At 36.7% G+C, this 16,627-nt stretch overlaps 1 protein-coding gene across 5 annotated transcripts in view; it reads right to left on the minus strand.

Moving 5' to 3' along the window:
- The window catches only part of LAMA2 (laminin subunit alpha 2), a 373,593-nt gene that overhangs the window by 139,455 nt on the left and 217,511 nt on the right, over positions 1 to 16,627 (minus strand). For all 5 annotated transcript variants that reach the window (XM_087775778.1, XM_087775777.1, XM_087775776.1 and 2 more), the window contains exons 16-18: positions 14,970 to 15,083; positions 8,459 to 8,586; positions 2,621 to 2,707 (exon numbers count right to left, since the gene is read on the minus strand). In XM_087775778.1, coding sequence (XP_087631904.1) covers positions 2,621 to 2,707; positions 8,459 to 8,586; positions 14,970 to 15,083 — 329 coding nt within the window. The remainder of the gene's footprint in view (positions 1 to 2,620; positions 2,708 to 8,458; positions 8,587 to 14,969; positions 15,084 to 16,627) is intronic.

Genomic DNA, 16,627 nt, shown 5'->3' on the forward strand with positions numbered 1-16,627 from the left:
TGTCTATATCAAGACTGTGTAGTTGGAAAATGCGTATCATCATCCTGTAAATGTGCTGGGCTCAAAGGACAGCTTTTTTACATTCTCATACACCCTTTCTATGGAGTTAGAGTGTCTGTCCTACCTCATACCCCTCAGGAAAGTGGGCAGTAAGCAAAAGAAGAATGTAAGTCTAATTCCTTGGGGAATATTTATTTATTTATTTATTTGTAGAGAAAGCCCAGCTTCCCCATTTAATATAAAGATCTTATCTCCCTAGGGGACAGAGGATGATTTTGGAGGCCAAATAAGTACAGTACTGCATCTGCTCACTTCACGATACTTGGTATATCATGATAATTTAGGACTGTTCAGTTAATGAATCATGCGGCTCAGATCACTTGTCACTTTGCAGTTGCTAAAATGAAAGAGAATTTCATATAAACTCTTTCAGCAATTATACAATCACTATTAATAGCAAAAGGCAACATGCTTTCTCCCGTTCGTTATTATTGACAGCTGCGGGCATTTCCAAGCAACTTGTTACAATTAAAAGCAAATAGTTCTATGAGCATTGGAATTAGTGGCCTAATTTCCAATGGGTTTATATCTCATGGTTACAAGGCTAAGGGCTGATTATTTGCTGCAGGATGTTGCTATTCAGCAGGGAGTAACCCCTCAGGCTACAGCAGCACTTTTTCCTTGCCCTGTGAAAGTTTTCTTATGGGCAGAACATTTAATAATCTCTCTCGTTCTCTCTCTCTCATGTATTCTCTGCTGTTTAATCAGGTGTGAGTTCACAGAGTATTCTCCCCCTTAGCTATGACATGTCCTGATTTATTAACCTCTATTCAGCCACTTCTTTTCATAAAGCTTTCAGGAACAATTATTATCTTCGAGACCTCCTACCCTTCTGTCAAATTTGGTTGAAATTGACCTACAAGTTCCAATGTCTTTGGGCAGCCAGACAGACATGCACAAAAAGATCACACTAGCCTCATTTCCTTAGGAAATCAGGCTAAAATCCAAGCCTGCCACTTATTCAAATTCTGTCCTACTGCATCTACAGCCTGTGCTCCACTTCGAAACAGCACTTGTTGCTAATGGAAGCTGTCAATGACCCTGCATTGACAAACTGCCACCAAAGTGCTCTTGATGTGATTTATTTCTGCCGTCATTAACTTCACAGCCCACTAGCTGAAAGAAGGTGATGACTTCCAAGACAGACAGGAAAAGACGAGCAGAAATAGCACGCAGCAGGAGCAGACTCAGCGATCATGGGTGGAAACAGGTGACAGCCGGCACTCTCACTTCAGGAGAGATATAGCACAAGAGGGGATTTGAAAGGAAGTAGTTGTAAATGCAAATTGGAAAGACACGACCAGATGGTGATTCACAGCGTATGGCCAGGGTCCTGCTTTCCTGGTTGGCTCTTCCTCTCGGTTCATTCCCACTTTTCCTCATCCCAGCCTGAATATTATAAGTCTTCATTCACAGGCCTTACTTTTTTTTAGGGTTTACTCTGGAAAATGCTGCAAGCAGCTCATGGAAGTGCCAAAAGGGAAAGGCCTACTAAGAAACAGAAGTGCCATGTTTTCGTGCCACATAACTGTCTAGCCAGGTGTTAGAGAGTTATCTGGCTCCCCCAACCTCTCTTAAAAAAGGTGTCATTTGCAGGGTCACAAGGGACTGGGATCATGGAGGCAAAGCCAATGCTGATTCATCACGACCTCCAAACAACTAGCAGAGGTCCCCTGGCACACTAACTGCTCTTGAAAGCCGTTCCATCCATGTGAAATCCCAAGGGATGGAAAGGCGCACAGACACTGATGATATCCCTTGTCTATGCAGTCTCACCTCCTGTGGAAGGGGGTTCCCAGGAGCTTAGCACCTGCACTCACACTAGCCTTCTGTTTCATTTAAATTCTCCATGTGGTCTTTTCAGAATAGCAGGATATAAGAAGGGGAGAGAACTTTCTCGCTCAGTACTAACGTGTCTCTCAGACCTGTCATAGCCAAAGACAGACTAGACATTTTTTTTATTTGTCTTTTGTATAGGTAGAAAATATATATTGAGCTTTTCTATGTACATGACAGAGGAATTATCATCTTTTTTGTTATTAAAACCTAGCTTGTTCTATTTGCTAAATAAAGACTGCAATGGGAAACTAGAAGCAACAAAAATGTAAAATATTATTTAAAAAATAACTTATTAAAAGAACTGTATTTTCACTGCATATTAACTTTTTAAAAAGAGGCGTCAGTAATTTATTGAATACTTGATTCATCCTGCTGTAAACATTCAAATGACAAGAGACAACATAATTATAAAAATCTCAGAAGAGTGACAGGAAAGCTAGAATAATAATTAAAAAAAAAAAACCCAAACCAAAAAACTCTTACTTCTCAGCAAATGCTTCTTGGAAGCTTTGCACTTTACCATAAAGTAATAAAGCAAGCACTAGAATTATGCAAATGCATGGATACAATATCAGAAAAAGATGCACAGGAATTTCTTCAGTGAGTGTCAGAACACAGGAATGGTGACGAGAAGGTGAAGTAATAAAAAGGTAGAACAGTTCCATGTGATAAATACTTCTGTTTCAGATCTCATATGGTTAAAAGCATGATGCTTGCTTACCTTTCACAGCGTGGTCCCACGTACCCAGCTGGGCAGTCATCGCATATTAATCCACGACTTCGGTCAAAATGGCATGTTGGGCTAAAGCTGTGTTGTTGATATTGGGTAAGAAGAGGGACAAGGAAGAAACATAAAGTAAAGATTTTTAGCAGCATAGTTCTCTTCCCACATCAGAGATCATTAATTTGCAAAACAGTGCCCAGGAAAAGCGATTCTGATCTAGGACTTGGGGCTTAAGTTTGACTCCAGCAAATTGAATTTGGAATGACTCCGCTATTTCTGCGACGCTGAATATAGAGTAATGGATGGCAGCATCCCAATAGCCTGTTATTACGGGACTTGAGCCTGCCACCAAGTGGTCTGGATACCATTAAAAAGGCAGGAATGTACAGCTGTTTGATTGTGCCCCTGAGGGCCTGGCAAAACAATCTATGCCATAATGTGGTCCCTATATAAATCTTTCTGAAGGACAACTGATTTGAAAGCTCAGTTAACTTTGCATATAACCGGCTGTGAAAGGAATCCAGTGAATAAGAAATGGGAGGGGCAAAAAGGGAAATATCTGGTGCAGCTTCCCAGAGACTGCATGCGAGTAAATCGAGTGCCAATGACCTCAAGCAACAAGCCAGACAGGCATGCTGAAGTTTAAGAATAGCTTGCAGAGTAAAATCTTTACCTCTTTGCTACGCTCTACTTATTTTTAGCTGGGTTTTTTTGTTTTGTTTGTTTTTTTTTTAAATAAATAAGGGTACTGTAGGCATTTGCAAGCTCCATCTCTTGATGTCTGTGTTTAACTCTGACCTGTGCTCCTTCACTGTTTAGCATTTTGCTATCTTTCTCCCTTATCACACTTTTGTGAGAAAACCTCCTGACACTCTAAAAGACACCACACGGTAGAAGAGGCAACCTGTTCCTCTTTCATTCTGGAATGATTATTAGAGACAGAGACATACGAGCACCTTTATAGGGGCTCATGTAAATAATGGTAATCAATTCTGGTCAACCAAACAGAAAAACAGAAAAAGGAAGAAAAGAAAAAAAAAAAAAAAGAATGGGAGCAGGTGCATAGTGGCGTGACTATTCACAACAGGAAAACAAAGCACCTATCTGAAAAGAAGACACTAAACTTATCTTTTGTAACCTAGGAAAATAGAAGTTGAGAAGGAATATAATTGCTCTAACAAAGACATCAGAAGGAAGGTATATTCAAGGTAAAAGTTCATGCTACAGTAATAACAAACAGACATAATCCGATCTTGGATAAATTAAAGCAGGATATATGATGAAAGTTTCTGGAAAATAATAGGCACAGGGAAGACAGAAAAGCTTGATTAGGATCATGTAACATGACTACCTGCTTGTGATGGGACCTCACTTCTCAGGAGTCATCCACCCTATGATCTCCACCTCAGTTACTCTTTATTCTGTTCCTGTTACAGATTATTTCCATTTATAAATACCCTGTCTGTCACAGGCCAAGTTATCCCACAGACGTTAGAGATCAGTAAGAAAAACGTGGGAAGGTCAGGTGCACCTGCATAGACAGGTATTGGGATTTTCCTCTTTCCCATAAGGATTATGTTTGTGTTATTTTGCAATGTCATTCAATTAAGAATAGATTCACGAAGGCATGAAGAGAAATGCAGTTGGAGAAACAATAATTGTTCATTCTATTTTTAAATAGCAATGAAAGCAATTTTCATCTGAGGCACGCATTATCATGGAATCTAATCAGCAGCACCTGACTTATTTCAAATAAGATCCTGCTTGTCAGTCCCAGCCTCACTCTTTCTAAGGCCTACATGGGAAACTTTGTGGAGATGCTATCACAGCTCATTATAGCATTGCACAAGATTGACTGTACCATGGTTCCATCAAGAGCTCTGAATTCAACTGCATAAATTTTAAAGATAATAATAATTAAGTACTTATTATTACTAAGCAATAATAATTAATAGCAGAATTCCCATGTTTTAAGGGTTATGTTCAGACCTAGCATCCTTTGATTCTTTCTCTGACTTAATAGTCAGTCCACATCTCAACACTAAACATTAATTATATTGAGAAATTCCCATCTGCATACTATAAAGGAAATATGTAATAGCAGGGTGAGAAAAGTTTATCTTCCTGATTATTTAGAATCTCATTACTCACTAGTGATAAATGCTAATGAACAGCGTGTATTGATCTGTCAAAACAACCTTCAAAAAAATCTTAGTCCCTCTTGATTCATTATCACTCTTTTCAGTTTTTATATAAGGCAACAACATTAATACCAGTCAGGATAGGGGACAAGTATGAATACACAGTATGGGTACATACGTGATACATCTATGTTGGGAGACAGAGCTTCCTAAAGGCTTGCAAGTATGTTATAGATAACATCTCTTGGGAATAAGTTTGTGATTTTATTTAATTCTCCAAGAAAATATTAAAATTCTGAGACCAACCCGAATTCCTAGTTCACATGCTACGAGTTTACTTGTGGCCTTCCCAGGCTGAGTCAGATATCTTCTGTCTCCAATTTCCACTGATAAAACATTCCTGTCAGGGTTTTCATTACCCATATTTAATTTATCGCCACTTCAGGAGAAAAGCAGTAATTATCCCAGACATCTACATTTGGTAGAAAGAATTATATAGTAGTATGTCTGATATTTCTATGGGAAAAAAAAAAATCAGTTTATTTGAAACTCCTTAAAGGCTAAGAATGCAGTCTTATTGAATGTAGTCCTTGTAGTCTGTACAAAATTACAGTTTGTAAGAGTGATGCATTAATGAGAAGAGATAAGACGAAGAAGTCAAGCGTGCATTACATATGCCACTTATAATATGGGTATTGATCTCATTTGCATCATACAAGTACAAATGTGGAGATACATGCAGAAAGAGGAAAATATAGCCCAGGATCTAGAAAACAAGCTTAGACAACTTAATTTTAGTTCCCCGATTTGGCCAAGCATTCTTTTCTGACATATGGCAAGTCACTTATCACTGTTGTGCTTCAGAAGGCATTTTTATGATTTGCTTCGGTGATTGCGTATGGAAACTGCTGCCATTAGGAAACAGGAGAGGGAATGAGCAGCAGTTAAATCAGCTTCAGTTAACTATAGAACACCACCATCACCACATTTCTAAAATGGATAGAACAGTTCTCCTCCACCTTATGTGGCATTGCAAAGACAAAGACTCAGGTGCTGTGAAAACAGGGATGGGAACCATTATAAACATCATAAAGCAATAAGACACTGCTATAAAAGACAAAACTGATTTCTTAATAGAAATATATCTCAGAGGTTCATTACATGGACAATATGCACCAGGAACTTAGTATTAAGCTTAGAGACCTACAGATGCCCTGTCATGCCATGTTAGGAATTAAATATTACAGGAATTAAAATCTATAGACAACTATTTATAACCATTTGTACATAAACTAGTCACTTGTTAGGTTATTCAGAAATACCATGACATATACTACCGCTGTACAGTGACATGAGCTTGATAGAAATTTCTTTATTTTTCATGAGAAGGATGTGTGAAGGAAACTGAATTGTTTACATACATTATGCCTAGCATACCAAACTCACTGCCAACTAAGTAAGAAAATAAAACGAGTATTTTAACAGCCTTCAGGTAACACATTAAATCTGTAACAATCTCTTTTTTTTTTTCCTCATAAACAAATTTAATAATTGGTCTAGAACTGTAAAGTCATGAGAGCTTGAACCTTACAATGAGTTCTACAAAGCTTGAGGATGTTGTTCTCAGTTTTGCTGTTGTCCATTTTAGAAATAGGAACCTACTGCACAATTCTAATGCAGGGCTAAACTTTGTAGGGTCCAGGACTCCCACAGTTTCACAGTTCAAGAATATTTATATTCTGTGTTTGTCTTGTACCTATATTTTTCAAGAAAGCTAAATATTAAAAAGGGGACGCTCTTGTTCAATTTCAAAAAAAGGAAAGTAAAGCAGCCAGAACTCTGATGAATAGGTAATAGAGGTCTCCAGGCACTTTGCCAATAAAAACCTAAATTCAATCTATTTGACTTGGTTTGTTGCACATCTGCACAAGATATAAATGTGATAGTGTTTTTCCTGCTTTGTCGGTACAGTGTTCTCAATCAAGAGAAAGAGAATTAATTAACTATGCAAGGAAATACTGAGTATGTGAAAGTAATGAGGACATCAGAGGAACCATGCCTGAGCAGCAGACATAATAAACCCATGTATATCTAATAAAACCAACTGAAGAGCTGTGATAACAGGAAGGCAGGCTCCCATTCTACAGTCCCCTGGAATTTCTGCTGATAAGTGCTTAGATTATTCCTGCCTTGATCAGTGCAAGTTTAATAGGACACAATGTCACTGTGGGCAACAGCATTAGCCTGAACTACTTAAGAGCAAAATCTGGTTCATCTGTGTCTTATGTCGGCACACTGCCATTCAGAAGATGTTCGCTTTATTGCAGAGCTCCCTCTCTGTGTGGGTGGTAGCCACGCATTTTGCCCTGCAAGCCTTAAGAAGCGCTTTTCATGCTCTTCAATAGTAAAATGCATCTCATTGACAGAATCTGACTTCTGTTTCAGGAAAAATGGGGTGAAATAGAAGATGCAGGGATGAAGGGAGAAAAATAAAATTACTCCAGTGGATTTCTCAGCTCCTATAGCCACTTAAAACTTTTAAGCTGTGTGAAGAGCTTGGGATGGGGAGCCTCTGTGCTTAGTTTACAATCTTACAGTACAATCCTACAATCCTTCTGAAATGCTTATATGGTCTAACAGTGATTCTTTTCAGAAGGGAGCCGCATCCAATTTGTGGCTGGAATTTGAGCAAGCATTAGTTACCACTGCAAACATATCAGACAGATACTCAACAGTTCCTGATCTTCCTGAACAATTACTGTATGTGTTGCACCACAGCAGCTCTTCTGTGTCATCTGGACGCGTGCTACTTGCACCAGGGCTCCTTTTCTCTGAAGCCATACTGTATGGCATAAACTAAATGTGCTAATTCAAACTGATACACATAATTTCCTTTTTTTTTTTTTTTTTTTGACATGCACAAGAAAAGCTAACCAGACAAGATCCGGAACAGTTTTCTTCAACTACATCACGTCAAATGATTTTGGTATTGTTATTTTCCAGGTACGGACTGGGACAAAACCAATTAAAACATGTTCAAGCCACTTGGTCTATTAAATTGTAGGTAGCAAGTAGCACAGACAAACTTTTGTAATGAAGGAAACATTTGTTCTTAGATTAGACTTTCGATTAACTTTTCACTATTATTTTTATTTAATAAAACAAATTTATAATGATTATTCTGAGATATGCTGACAAAATATTTTCACTTGCAAGATCTAAGGCTGAATTCATACTCCAAACAAATCAACATTGTCACTGAATGTTGACTGGAAGAAAAGCAAAATTAAAGGCAGAAGAAATCACTATTTTATCTGATCAACATAAATTGAATTTAAATTCAATTGATAAAAAACCCCACATGTCAAATTGGCAAATTCAGCTTTAAAACTAAAACCAACTACTCTTAAGGAGGACAGAAAAGCAAACATTAGTTATTGATTCAAAGAGCAGTCATCCAAATTCTGTGTTGTTCTTTCTAGCCTAGCCTCGTCTAGCTTCTGTCTTGATCTTTGCTTCTCAGCAAAGCTAAGCACGCTGTACAATTGTAAAAAGAAAAGAAAAGTTTATATTGCCAAATATATTATTTGATTAAAACACAAAGAATCTCAAGTGTATATGCAAAAGTATAAATTAAAAAGTTATTCAATTTACTAAGCAAAAACGCGTAATATGCAATAAATATACATCTTACTTGTTAGAAGGTATATTTAGGGGGCAAGCACACAGCTGACAGTCTTCAGCTGTCCCTTTAGTAGGATCACCATAGAAGCCAGGAAGACATCTATCACAATATGAACCACCTGTGTTGTGTTTGCAGTCCTAAACAGAAGATAAAAAGTACAAATTCACAATTAGAGAACTTACATATGGAAAGTCCTTGAAAGTCATTCACCTAGCCCATCCTCTCAACAGGATTGTAAGAGGTCTGCAACATATATTCTAATTTTCTGCTGCTGGTTGAGAACCAGTTCTAGAGGTTAGCTGTCACAATTAGTGCTTCATATGTATCAGGTATTTGTGTTCTTTTGGATAATTTTTCTCTATGTAAAACAAAAAGAATATTTGACTGCAGACCTTTATCTTTCCACCATACAACAGATGCATTACTGTTTTAGCTTGCTTAAAGAAAACTAACCTTCAGAGCAGCACAAAACAGTTTTCAGATGTTGTTCCCAGAAACACAGCCCAGACTATATAATTTAAAAATGAATTATTACATTTCACATCTAAGTGCATTAGATCATTTTACAAGGTATATGGCTATCAGCATACTAAATATATTTGTGAGCAGTAGCAAAGCTTGAATTACTTAATACTTGTTTGCTAGAATAGCATCCTGACTCTATTTTATGACTAGAAACAAGGATGAGTATACTGTATACAGGGCCCTATCCAACAGTTTGTGTTCCTGTATGTGACTGGGTTTTATAATACAAGAGAGAGTTTATCTGAGCATATGAAACATCCAACATACTACATAAAAATGGCAGCACTAGATCTGCACATTTATGTATAAACTTTGGCCTGATCTCAAATTAAATGATCTTTTGGCAGAATGGGAATTGGTCCTCTGAGAACAGGCTTCCCATGATTACTTGGAAGAACCAAGTTTTAAAAGGTAATTACTCCATCTACTCTTCTTCCCCCTCACCATATAGGATTTAGAAATTCTAAATCATTTGGCAGGATCCATGACAGGCTCAGCAAATTAGTTTGCTGGCTTAGACTGTTTCCACTTTTTTGCCACATTTTTAGCACACCACACTATTCCTTTCACTGCTATTTGCCACAACACCCAAGTTACATAGCCCTTTCACAGTGTGAAAACAGAGAAAGCAGGAGAAGTGTTTTTGGCTCTTAAATACCATATTGAAGAGTTTGGGTATAGACTGAAAAAGCATATGGCAACTTGAAAAGGCCAAAATGAAAGCCATGACAGAGATTTTATTTAATGGGCTGTGTTTTGATCTGATTTAGACAATGGGCCAGATGAAATCTAGAATCTGTTTCACCCAAGCTGCTGCTTAAGAACTCTTTTGAGTTTTTGGGTTTTTTTAAGGTGTCTGTATTTCCAAATTCTGATTTAATTTATAATATTTTTAAGAACACTTTAAAATCATTTTCTCATTTGCAATAAGTCATGCATATGGTACTGACTGATAACAGCATTACTGTCTGAAAGACATAATGTATCCTCAATAAAGAATACAGAAAATGGCACCATTCTAAGGAACACTGATTTCTTCTTCAGGACTTTCCAGGATTGCAATGATTTGTAGAAAGTTTTTGGCATTGTGCTCTGCATAGCCAGTACTATACATGTGGGCAGCTAAAAAAGCACAATACCCTTTTTACTCATGAGTGCACTGGAGTCAAAAGCATCTATCTCCAGAAATGCTGTTTGCTGTTTTAAAGGGTGCATTCTTATTGCTTGTGTATACAATAAGCATATCTTTGAACTGAAAGTATTAGTCAAAATATTACATTTTCACATATTTGGTAGATTGTGAGCTAATACCAATTATTGAGACTCTCAGTCAAACAAAATTATGGCTTTAGTACCATCAGCTGGGTTAAATTCTACTTCATTAGATCACTTAAGTCCATTTGATTGTTACTTCAAGTGCTGCCATTCAAAAAGAATCTACCGGCCATACTGAAAAAGTAGCTGGGAACATTAAGATATGCTTTTAAAAGAAGATGTGACAAAAATAATTTAAGTGTTTCAAAAGAAAAATCCTTTGCAATTCAACTTTTTTAAGGCATCATGTCAAATTATTTGTACTTTTTCTGAAAAATAATGGATTCTTCTTTTGTGTTAAGTTTAGCTTTAAATATCCTCAGACACATCTTAATGTTTTTGAAGAACATGAATGGCTTATATGTCAAGGATGTTATTAAAGTGAGAGGAGCTAACACACTTTTAAAGCTATGCATTTCTTACAGAGTGGTATTTGCGGCTTCTGCTTTTTTTAAGTAAAAAACCTGGAACCTTCCATTTTGTAAGAAAACAATTCATGTTACAAAGAGCTGGCCTTCTTCTCTTCCATGAATTATTTTCTGAAACTCTAATGTCAGTCATTTCCACGTACTATGTCTAATTCTCCTCAATCCAGATCTCTGTATCTGCTTACTTCCTCACCATGAATCAATAAATTTAAAAACAAAAAAGAAAAGAACCCGACACATATAGTACCAAAATCTGAGCATATATTGCACCGTGTATATGTTAGAGTTTAGCTGAGAAATAACGATCTTGTGTGGTCCTATACTTTTCTCCCTGAGCCAGTCTGGATTTTTCAGGACAAAGAACAAGGATTATGTAATATGCAGATGTGACTTAATTTGCCTGTTCTCTTCAGTGATGCATTAAACTTTATACTAATTTCCCAAATTTATAGATCACTTTATGTACTGAAGTAGATGAGTTATTAGCCCTTCTAAAGATATTACCAATACTCATGAAAAATTTGTGGTTTCTTGATATCAATTCGTTGAATCTCAGTTTGAAACTTGTCAAATGTACAGCAATGGTTTTGAGTATCATCTAGTTTGAGCAATGTCTAATTATACTGAGATTATTTCCTTAAAACATGCTTAAGCCTGTGAAGTCTTAATTTCATGTTTGTAGGAACATTTAATTATTTTTTTTTGTGTCATGAGACTGGGTATAAAGAAGATCATGATCAACTGTCCTTAACCTGCTCAGTACATTATATACACTTTCTTTTTATTCCCTTGGAAATATAGTCTGTTCCAACACATTGATCTAGTGGTTTTGGTAAAATCAATGCCTTGTTCCATAGATCCATAGACCTTGTGGCCATGAACGATTTTATGCTCAAATCTCTATGCTTTCAAATTCCAGGTACTGGATCTCAAACTATTTTGAATGCATCAATTTTCGGGACCTCTTTTATCTCCAAACACCATTAAACTTCACTTAGACAACCTCTGAGTAAGGAAGACTGTGAAATTTATTTTTGTCCAAAATTTTATGTATGACTCAGACCTTGTTGCCCAAAGACTTTATTGCTGATGCCCTGGAGAGTGTTTTCCATCATTTCCTACCAAGCCAGCTCTTCCCCCCTTGGCAGAAACCAAATGAACATCTTTATGCCCAGTATCAGGGAACCCTAAATTCACACTGAAAACCACTCCTGCTTAGCTGCATATGCAGCTGAGTGTATATGAATATGGAAAGAAACAGTCCGAATAGAAGGCTAGTGATGAAAATAAAACTCTAATCAGGGAGTATGACTGAGTCCAAGATCGTGCCTTTTGCATGCTGCTGCCGTTCCTCAGGATATCTGTCACAGAGACAACCAGGGATGCTGCTAGTTTAAGCTAGTTAAAGAAAGCGAAAGGGTAAGACTGGGTGCCTATTTTAGTATATTCCCTAGCCATCTAGACCAGACAATGGTATTATGTCTTTGGAAGCGTGAATATGCTCTTCTGGCATTTTCAAACTACGGTAATGTCAAGATTACATGGACAATTCCCCTTCCTGGTATTACAAATGCAATCAGGATGTTGCAGACGCTTTACATAATTTTCACCTGTGGTATAGCCTATACTGCATTTAGATTAGGATGTATCATTTTGTTACTGTGTATATGAAGATGGGTGAAGACATTTTGCTGCTCCTGTGGTGAACAATGTATAAAGCACATGTCCACTATCTCAGATGGCCTCAATTTACATGATATATGCAATTTACACACAAAGGAATAAAATACAAAATGGGTGCCACTGGGGACTGCCCACTTAGCAATTTGAGCGCATCTTAGGGGAGAAAGATCTGCTTTATTAATAGGAACGTAGTGTCCTGCAATGAATGAAACACCTTGAAATGTGTTTGCTTTTCACAAGGTTTAGGTTTAACCAACCTTCTAAAGCTACCATAAATGCGTGTGTGTAACACTACAAAAGAGTATTTCTGAATTTTAGAACTTGCTCTATGTACCAAAGCAGTTATGTATATCACAATGGTAACGAGAATGATGTACCATGCAGCTCTCTATATGGTTGCTGTGGGGATCAAAGGGCTTTGCAGGTTACTGCAAGATATGCGTTAAAATGAGCTTTTTATACAGGCCTATGTCGAAGCAGATGATTTGAGCTTTTATCATGAGTCAAAAACATATTTCAACTGCTTTTCAACTACATTTCAAAGCTAAGGAAGAGCAAAAAGAAGTATCATATCAGTAAATTAGGTGCCTAAATTGTCTGTTGTATTACTGAAAAAACACCATGAATAATAATAAGGAGGCCAAAAGGCTGTGTAAACCTCAATAGAAAGAATGCCTTTGATGTGAAACATTTCTCTTTTTCAGCATTCAGACTTCTCTCTCTTTCACTTCAAAAGGCTTATGATCCAAATTGAATAGCAGCATTTAATAGCCTGCATGGATACTAACCAATCTAACTTCACTTGCAGTGTTTTCAAAGTAAGCTGCAAGAAAATCCAGAACTGATTTTAAGCTCCCTGTGCGCCTCTTCTTTATAGCATGATCTAGTATAAGCTCAGACAGAACACATAAAATACAGAATGCTTGATAACGCATATAGATTAAAGTACATTTTCAACCGGTTATTTTCCCCTTCCTTGTCAGTGCCATTCTCTTTACACCAGCATGCTTGAAATATCAGAAGGGGGAGCTCTACTGTCTCAGTCAATAGTTCACATCAGCTGAAAAGCGCAAAAGCACTACAGTATGCAACTATACGCCATTCTCTCATATCCAGGCTACTGCTACAGACAAAAATAAAGAAGGAACTTGTGCAAGGGCTAAAACTTGAAGACGCAGAAGCAAGCAAGCTCAGAACTCGCATCTGGCTATGCACTCCTAAGCAAAATAGTCAATAGTTTTGATATACCTTAAACAGGATTCTCCCTTCCCTTTCTTTTCTGTTAATTGATTTTATCCCACATTGATGTTATAGACATCACAGCTGGAGGCTACAGTCATTAATGCAATAAATTTTATCTTTGTCAGGAAACACAAATCTGTATTACCCTAGTGATAAACATTTTCATTGCATGTAAGTGAAGGATTCAAAACATGACTGCCATGTCATACATATTTTTCATCCTAGGTACTTCTTTAAGGCTTACAGTATAATTAAACTCAGAATAATTTTAAGCTACTATTCATGAAAAAGCAATTGAAAAAATTCACTGATCCACACATTAAGGACATCTTGTTTTGCACAGCAGTGCAATTAAACATCTTGTATGGGCAAAACAGGAAGACCAGTGATAATTCTAAGTGCCAAATTACATTGAAAAAAGCCTGAATTTTCATTTTGGATTTTTCCCAGTAGCTTTTTCTTAAGGAAATAAAAGGGAACATTTAGAAACATGCACAATACAGAGTCTGCTTAAAATTCTGCAGGGAAATGAGAGTATGATATCCCACTAAACTGGCATTGCCTCAAATTGTGTTTCTGCAAGACTAATGAAATGAGAAATGTTGTTTCAAGCTTCGTGCTATGTCAGACAATATAAAACTAAAAATGCCCTTGAGTTAATCAGAACAGTCTATTCAGCATAATTCACCCATTCCAAAAAGCAACTGAACGGGCTGGAAATAGTGGTGTGCTGGTAGGCTTGCTATGGATAATATGACACATTTAATTGCTGAATTAGTAGGTAACTACATAAAATCTCCATAGCCTACAAGAAAAAAAAGTTGATTTAGCCCAAATCATATGCTTTTATTATTTTTGTAAAGTACAATTTATTAAGGGTTTCTTCAAGCTTTAGTAGGAATTTAGATGAAAGAAGCCATTAACAGTATCTTCTCGTCATACTAGAACAGAATTTACAAAGTTACCTGCTACATACTATAAATTGAATACACTGCAGGAGACAGATGGAAGGTGGGGATAAATCCTGCATGGAAGAATATTGATATATTTGCTGCCTTGTGCATGACATACCTTACACTATTGATTCTATTTCAAAACATAAATCCTATGTGAATAAAAAATTCCTTTTGTTTAACTGTAGAAGCTACCATATCTTGGCTTGAGGGGATCCTTAATGTCAGCAACAGTTCAACATAAAGCTCTCTTCCGTTAATCACTGGCTTTTTTCTCCTTGAGTATTTCAGGTCTCAGAGGTCGTTAATTCAATTGCACAGGTGTATTGAATTGACGTTGGCCATGTCCACCATGTTTCCTGTAGTGACACTTACCAGGCATTCTCCTGTGATATCGTCACACAATTCTGCATGACCAAAGCATGTACATGGTGCACAGACTCCACCAAAAATTGTGCCATTCACACGCCTGTGTCGAGGCCAGCAAGACTGCAAGATAAATTAGATAAAAAGTTAAACTCTCACTTGAACAGAGAAAGGAATAGGATCTTTAAAATATTGTTGAATTTGATGCTTGCACACACAAAAACATACTTGTCAAATTAATAAAAATACCAATGTTTCTCTAGAAAGTTGTTCCGCCTGGTGCTATGGCTTTGCACTGACCTTAGCCTTATTGGCAGGTGTGAGATTAGAGGAAACCTTAACTTGATCATTCTTCTGAAGTGGTAAAATAAAGCAGAGAAATGAAGAACTGAAATATGACAAATATATCAAAGCAAGACGTACAGATGGAAAAATAGCCAGAAGGCAAAATACTGAAGGAGAGAGAAGGAGGGAAGAAAACCCCAAAACAACAAAAACCTTTTCTAAGAAGTTCAGCTGCAAAGAGCAATCGAAATACCATTTAGTCTTTCTTGTCTGGAGTCTAACAAAAGGCTACACTGAAATAAAGCACAAGCTGAAAACAAAGCCGTCCTTTTCTTTACAAATTGTTCTTCTTAAATATAAAGTATAGTAATTTCCCTTTAAGGAAGTGCTCTGATTTTTTATTTTTTTAAAGGTAAATTCAGATCAATATTAAATGCATGGCCAGTTTTTTCTTAGGAAAGGTGACATCGCACAACTGTGATTCATCAGCGAAAATTCAGCTATTCCATTTCTTCATAATAAGATGTCAAGCAGCAGTCTTCCTTACTATATATCTCACAAATGGCTTTATAGTTTTTGCAAACTATCCTTCCTCCATAAGACTGCTCATGTGATCCAAGGATTTTGCATAATATAAAAAAGTGCATGACAGAGTGTTGACCTTCAAAAGCACCTGGCTAATACAGAGATAAAGTTTTGCAGTGATAAAATACTAAAAGTACCATTTAATAAAGAAAATCCCTTCCCCTTCACATACACTCTCCAAAAAGGTAACAAGAAGATTCTCCTTTATAAAAATAAAGAGGATGTTCCTTTTTGTCTTACTCCTGCAAAACGTTAAAGTAATTTGAAGATGAATTGAAATGATTCTTTTAAAAAAACATTCCGAAATCTGAGACATTATCCTTATTTTTCCTTCTTTTCATTCTTGTTTATGCATTCCTAACAAAACCCATAAATACTAAAAATTAAAGTTCAGAGTTATAAAATCCAAAAAAGAAAAAGAGGTTAGAAGAAATTGCCCTATTTTTTTTCTGTGGCATGAGATGCCACTGCCTAAGCTGTTTCTGTATAAACCTATAAATCTTCCTCTTTCGGTGATTCTGAAAAGAATGATCTCGTGCACAGATATACATGACATTGCACAAGATAAGCCTCCAAAAGTCACTAATTCTAAGGGCTTAGACATGGAATACCAACAGCAAGGCTTAGAACAGAACCAAAATTAAAGATTACATATTGGGATCTTAACAAAAGAAATGATGTAATATTCAAAAGTCAGGAAAGTTCTTGACCATCATAGTGATGCAAGTTAAACACAACTTTTCCCACAGTGGAAGTAAAAGAGTAGATAGAAAGCGAACAAAGCTGGTGGAGAAGAG

The sequence above is a fragment of the Nipponia nippon genome, unplaced genomic scaffold, assembly GCF_047370975.1.
Source record: "Nipponia nippon isolate SJK-2023a ecotype South Korea unplaced genomic scaffold, ASM4737097v1 scaffold_4, whole genome shotgun sequence".
Classification (NCBI taxonomy): Eukaryota; Metazoa; Chordata; class Aves; order Pelecaniformes; family Threskiornithidae; genus Nipponia; species Nipponia nippon.